Source organism: Ahaetulla prasina, chromosome 4 (assembly GCF_028640845.1).
Source record: "Ahaetulla prasina isolate Xishuangbanna chromosome 4, ASM2864084v1, whole genome shotgun sequence".
In the NCBI taxonomy this organism is placed as follows: Eukaryota; Metazoa; Chordata; class Lepidosauria; order Squamata; family Colubridae; genus Ahaetulla; species Ahaetulla prasina.
This window is the reverse complement of record NC_080542.1, coordinates 150,405,264-150,411,691: the sequence shown is the minus strand read 5'-3', so window position 1 is coordinate 150,411,691 and position 6,428 is coordinate 150,405,264. Positions and strand designations below refer to the sequence as shown.

The window sequence follows — 6,428 nt, the reverse complement described above, 5'->3', positions numbered from 1 at the left end:
CTGACTATCAACGTGGAAGCCACATTCACCGGACCACTATGTGACTAACCTAAGACCTGCGGTGATTCACTTAACAATGGTGGCAAGACCGGTCGCAAAAACGGGCCCGCACTGAACCCATGTCTTGCTTAACAACAGAAATTTGGGCCTCGAGTGTGGTCATAAGTCGAGACTGCCTGGACTCTTCAGCTAGATCTCCTCTTTTCCAGGCAATGTTTGCAACCCCTAGGCTGACCCACACAGTCCTCCCTCTCAAACAGCCCCCAAAAGAAACCAGATCTGTGGGAGGGGTCTTAAGTTATCCACTCCATATTTATTGGGCATCTGTTGCTACTGCCGAGGACAGCATGCAGGGGAGGGGGGAAATGTTGCGTGCGTCATTCAGGTATGTGGGGCAAGCGGGGAAGGTGGGGGCATCTGGAGACCTGCAGGGTGGGGGCGGGGAGATGTCGGCTCCCCTTTGATGGAACCTACCCTCCCGCTACCAAATGAGGCCAGGAAGTGGGGAGGGACAGGAAGGCGGTTGCATCCAGGTGGCTGCTGCTTTAAGGGGGAAGGGGGGTACCTATTCGGTGGGACATGGGAACCTCCCCATTCTCCACCGTGTCCCCTTGCACCCTGTTTTTCCATCAGTGGGAACGTTTGGGAGTGGCTGAGAAAGTAGGGTGCACGCATGCAGAGAATGCACCCCCTTACAGAGATGGGGAGAGATGCCCTGCCTGCAGCCCCACCTGGAATGGGGAGGGGCTGTGAACACAGCCTGGATTCTAAGTGAAGGGGGGGGGAAGTGAGCCAGTGGTGGCATTCAGCTGGTTCTATCCAGTTCGGGCGAACTGATAGCGAAGATAAGTGAATACCACTCCTGGAGTGATCCAGCAGTAAATGACCCACACCTGCCCATCCACAATCCTCACGATCTTCGCTCTCCCACATGGGCTGCTCCAATCCCCAACGGCTCCCCCTCTCCGTGGACTCAAGGGGCTCTGAATTATTGCTCAGCTGGAGCCTCCCCTCACAACAGAAAAATCGCTTTGGTGAAGCAAGGGGGGATTATGAAAGTCCTGGAGGGGAGACGGTCTCTCAAAAAAGAAAGCGGGGTATGTGGGCCCTCCTTCAAGTATCACAAAGACTCCCCAGAAGGAAACGGGGAGGTGTCCCACTGCCCACCTCAGGTGGGCCTCCCGAGGAGCGTCCTTTTCCTCCTGGACTCCCAGCTCAGCCACCCGGGTTGATGGAAACCCCGGAACCCATGAAGAATGGTACACTACAAAGTTCAGTGTCCCGTCGGCTCTGCTTACGTCATCCTCGTGTCCTGCACGACATCGTCATCCACAGTTCCTGCAGCCCTCCCACCAGTCCCCCGGACATCTTCCGGGATCTGCCCATCTGTTAGGCCAGCTAACGTCATTGTGGGAGAGTGGCTAGCCCTGCTCGGCCATGCCAGGCAGCCACCCCTCAGGTGGGCTGCGCGGGCTCCTGGCAATCCTTGTCCACTGTCTGCTCCCCGTCGTGAAGAGACCCTCGTCTGGGCCTAGGTCCAGAATCCATTAACTGCCGGGGTCCGAGCAGTGTCTGTGCAAATCAGGAGGCAAGTCTGGGCCCCCCGCATTGGCCAGCTGTCCCGGGAGCGAAAGGCGCCGCGGGGCCATGCAGGGTGGCTCCACCAGCAATACCACCTCATCACTGGATTCGGTGGCGTCCACTCGGGGAGCCGGAAAATGAGGCATCTGGGAAGGGATGAGAGAAAGATCAGCTGTAAGTGGGCTGGAAGAATGGGGGTCCAAGCACCCTTGAAAGGGAAGGGAGGGGCAGCACCCACAAAGGCAATGGCTGATGCCACATGCACCTGATCCATCCGACAGATTCATGTCCATCTGGAAGCTGAGATCCTGGAGCATCAGGCGAGGGTCCTGCATGGGTTTGGGGGGCCCAGAAGTTGAGGTGCTGCAGCTCTGGGGACAGTGTTCAGCACTCTGAGGTGGGGGAGACACTCACCTGTGTCTGGGTGCAGAGCGACTGGGCCAGGATGGGGGGGAGAACCAGGGGGTGCTCCCCCGAGGAGGGATCAGTGTTTGGTGGGGGCTGCGGAGAGGAGACAGTGCTATAGGCAGGAGGCACCAGAATAGCTTGGCGCTGTAGCAGCTGCAAGATGGAGGCCACATCCGTGGTCAGGCGGTTTTCCAGCCTGGGAGAAATGACAAGAGGGAGGGGGTACATCTCTTACATGTACGTCTGTCCATGTGACACACATACCTCCATATCCATCTGCAGTGTCTTTGTGCAAGGAAGGGACCCACATACACACATGCTCCATGCCAGAACAGTGGCACCTTCCTTGTGGCACCCATCTGATTTGGCTTCCTCCAGACATGAAGGATTCTCCGTTGTTTCCCCCTCCCCTAGCCAGTTCTTCGGGGGAGGGGGAATCCCTGTTTTTCCAGAAGGAGCTGGGGGCTTGAAAAAGTGAAGAGGACACCCCTTCACCACAAAGGTCCTCGGCCTGGGGGGGGGGGAGGAGTATCCTTCAACCCCCCACTTCCCTTTGCCAGCAAATGCCCAGGAACAATTCTGCTGAGTTTGCAGGGCACAATCTCACACAGACACACCGTGTCAATCTAATCTACCTGTTGAGCTGCTTCTGGAGCAGGTCCAGACGGCCTTCCAGCTCAGCACGATGCCGCCTGCTGGAGGGAAGGCTGCTGTTGCCAGCCAGGTGGAGGTTGAGGGTGGGGTGGGCAGGAGTGGGGCAGCGGGGCAGCTCCTGGTATTGCCGTTCTCGGCTCTCGCTCCAGAAGCTGAAGATATTTGACACGCCTGAAAAGGCTCCTGGGGGGGGGGGACACAGGAAAGAGGAGGGGTGTCAGCCCCAGGGGTCACTGCGAGATGGGCAGGCCAGCCCCCTCCCTGCCCCCTGGCCACAAAGAGGGAGACTGCTGCTATGGCTGCTTGCAGGCTGGGAGAAGAAAACAGCACAGCCCTCCTGCAGCGGAAAAAGGGAGGGAGGTTCCATGTGATGTGTGAGGCCAAGATCCCCCTCCTCCTTCTGTTCTCCTCCCCAATTGACAATGTGGGCGATGAGCGCCCCCGAGAGGCCTTACCGGAGAGTGGGTTGCAGGAGTCGCTGCTCTGCTCCTCAGGGTGGGCTGCGGAGGGAGGCACGGCCAGGGGCCCCATAGTTGTGTGGAAAGGCGATAACTCCGTGACCCTGGAGATGGGGACAGGGGTCTCCTCCTCGTCACTGGAGGTGGGACTGGATGTGGCTGAACTGTTGAGGCAGGGCTCCCACCTGGGGGCGGCGGGTGCCTGACAGTTCTGGCCCAGGTGCAGAGCCTTGGGCTGGGACCTTGATTCCCCCAGGTGCTCATCTGCAGAACATGGAGGACAAAAGTACTTTAGAGGTGCAGGTGTGTTACAGGCTGAGTCTTTGGGCTGGTGGGTCTAGGGCAGGGTAGCCGGGGGTGTGGGGGGAGAGATGGGATGGATGCCTCCTGCAGCACCCTGCCAGCTGAAATGGGGCACGGGTTGTGTGTGGGTTGTGTGGCTCCCCACACCCCATTTTTGGCCTGGATGGCCTCCTGCAGCACCCTGCTGCACCCCCATACCCCTTTTTGGCCAGTAGAGTGGTCCAGGAGACTGTCCAGGCCAAAAATGGGGCACGGGGGGACTGCGCGGGCTGTTTTGGCTGCCAGAGGCACTGCACCTGAGTCCTTTCCTATTTCCAGGCTGGCTCCACAGGCCAGATTTAAGCACCCAACTGGCCAGATCCGGCCTATGGACCTTGAGTTTGAGACTCCTGGTCTAGGACCTTCTGGTCCCCAGAGGGACGGTGGGAAGGAGAGAGGGAGGAGGGAGACTCAACCTTCTTTGCTAGGTGGGCAATGGTGCCCACTCTTTCGGTTGGCAGTTCCAGCTGCCGGTCTCTCAACCAGAAGATCAGCCCCCCCCCCAAAGGGCAGCCACTAAAAGAGACAATCTGCTGTGGCCATAGGTGTGTGGTTCCTCCCTCACAGACCCTTCCCCTAGGACATCTTTGTCTGCTCCTGGCCCTTCAACCCTTGGCTCCATTGGGATGGTAGATTGGCAGACGAAGCCAGGATGGCGTCCTTGAATCTCTTCAAGGCTCTGATGTGGGGAAAGAGCGGCTGAGGGTCCTTGGAGGGAGCAGCAAACTTCAAGGGAGGGGAACAATGGGGGTGGTGGCCCCCTCTGGCCAACACACACCTTTCTCAGTGCGCCGTCGGAAGGAGAGTTTGCGCCGCCGTAGCCGGTTGAAGCCCTCGTTCATCTCATCACTGCCTGGCGAACCCGGGATCATGTTCGTCTGCAAGGCCAAGCCGAGCTTTTATTTGAGGCTCAGCGGGAAGGATGGGTCTGGAGAGCCCTGAAGGGATCCCTAGCCCAGGCTGGGGAGCCCCTCGCAAAGCACTCACATCTCGCAGGTTGAACGTGATCTCCAGGTTGGACCAGAAATGGTCGGAGAACTCCGGGTACATGTCCAGCACCTCCAGGAGATCTTCTCGGTGGATCTTGTGCAGGTCGCAGTATGTCAGGGCTCGCACGTCCGCGTTGGACTTGCCGGGCCGCGCATAGAGGTTGAGCGGCTCCCCAAAAATATCATTCTTCCCTGGGGAGGAAGACAGAGAAGGCACAAGGATGGTGGGACACCAGCCAAAAGGTCCATGTCAGCTGCCACCTTATGCTTGCTTCGTGCTTCACTACAGCGACAGACTGCCCTGAATTGTGGGGAGGGGGATACAGGAGGGAATGCTTGGGGGTCAGTTGCGTGGCATGTTGCACTGGTGTTGCCATTCATGTCAGATGGCTCATGGCACATCACACAAGCCCCGCTGCTTGTGTGCGCAATGCACCCAAAGGAAGTCGGGCAATGGCGCAACAGGTGTTGGGGCATGGGAGGCCTGGCTGCGGCATTTCTAATGTAAGTGGGTAAGACATCCCCCCAAAATAAGACCTAGTGCTTATTTTGGGGCCCAAAAGAAAAAAAGACCAGGTTTTATTTTTGGAGAAACACAGTACAACGGTTGTGTGAAAAATTGTCATAAGTCACTTTTCTCTGTGTTGAATGGTCATTAAACAAATGTTTGTATGCCAAGGATTAATTAGGCCCTGCTACCTTCCAAGGGGCATTCTAGGGCCACTGGAAAGGGAGGGGTGTCCTTTCTGTAAGACCAGAGGCAGAACAAGGATGGGGGGGCAACCCCTTCCTCACCTAGGATGGCCACCACCACGTCCCCCCGGAGGATCTCGATGGAGCCACGGGAGATGAAGTAGAGGGCAGTGAGGACGTCCCCTGCATGCACCAGGGTGTCCCCGGGCGGGGCATGGGTGGTCTTGAACTTCATGGCCAAGGCGCGCAGGCAGCCCTTACTGGCGCCCCGGAAGGGACGGCAGTTCTGCAGCAGGGTGCGGTTCAGGTGCAGGCAGATGTCGGCTTGCAGGCACTCGGGGAATCCCTTCAGCACCTGCAGGGGGGAGGGGGCAGAGTTTGAATCAGAGCCCTAGGGGCTCCCCATCCTGAGAAGCACCTGCCCACAAGCACAGATAAGACACAAGAAAGGTTGGGACAAGTTGGGGCTTTATTCTACACTAGACTTTTCCAGCTTTCCAGTGGGAGGGGGTGCAGGGATGTTTCAGTGCGAGCGGCAGGAAGAAGCACTTGCTGATTGTGCAAATGGAGACTGTGCGCACCTACTCACCTGCCACCCACATAAGTGGGGATGTACATACACTCTCAACTACTTATGTGGCCTATTTTGAACGTTTTGAGGCCCAGTAGTGGCCCGTGGCCCAGAAGTTGTGGACTCCTGTTCTATATTCCTAGGGGGTTCTAACATGGGAGATCCCAGTGACACAAGCACTTCAATCACCAGGCTCCCATTAGGGGGACACTGGACCCCCCCCCCATCTCCCAGATGAAGGGGCCAGCCAGGCTCTTGGGAGGGGGGGCAGAGGGATTACTCAAACTCACCGCATTCATGTCGATGCCGTTGGTGTAAGACCAGGCATGTTGGAAATATTCTTCTAGGCGCTGGCGTAAGGGGTTGGGGATTTGGTGGAAGCGGATGAACTCTCGCACCCGCAGCATCTGGGTGTGGTAACGTGCGGTGCCAGAATACAGCCGCTGGATGATGGCCGACACATTCCCAAAGATGCTGGCATACATCAGTGCTGGCAAGAAGGAAGGCATCATCCGTCAGCTGCTATTACTCCCAGTGCCTGGACTCAAGATTCTTGCACCCAGAAAGGGTTCTGCCTCACCCAACGGTCCATTTCCAGGCGTGCCTCAGTTCCCCAGTACATGGCAAATCTGGGTAGAAACTCCCCCCTCCCAATCCAAGGGGTGATACTCAGCATGCCGTCTGGTGCCATGGGAAGGCTGTGCTTTGTAGTCATTCAGTTCCAGCTCATCC

General features: G+C 57.7%; 1 protein-coding gene across 4 annotated transcripts in view; it reads right to left on the bottom strand.

The window, feature by feature from the left end:
• Positions 1–306: 306 nt before the first annotated feature.
• KCNH2 (potassium voltage-gated channel subfamily H member 2) overlaps positions 307–6,428 on the bottom strand; it is a 50,372-nt gene continuing 44,250 nt past the window's right edge. For 3 of the 4 annotated variants that reach the window (XM_058179297.1, XM_058179298.1, XM_058179299.1), the window contains exons 8-15: positions 5,987–6,186; positions 5,228–5,480; positions 4,431–4,624; positions 4,222–4,321; positions 3,099–3,365; positions 2,625–2,826; positions 1,996–2,185; positions 307–1,727 (exon numbers count right to left, since the gene is read on the bottom strand). In XM_058179297.1, coding sequence (XP_058035280.1) covers positions 1,548–1,727; positions 1,996–2,185; positions 2,625–2,826; positions 3,099–3,365; positions 4,222–4,321; positions 4,431–4,624; positions 5,228–5,480; positions 5,987–6,186 — 1,586 coding nt within the window. In that variant the 3' untranslated portion in view covers positions 307–1,547. Of the gene's footprint in view, positions 1,728–1,995; positions 2,186–2,624; positions 2,827–3,098; positions 3,366–4,221; positions 4,322–4,430; positions 4,625–5,227; positions 5,481–5,986; positions 6,187–6,428 lie in introns of those variants that run through there. The other variant, XM_058179301.1, reaches the window with a different exon arrangement.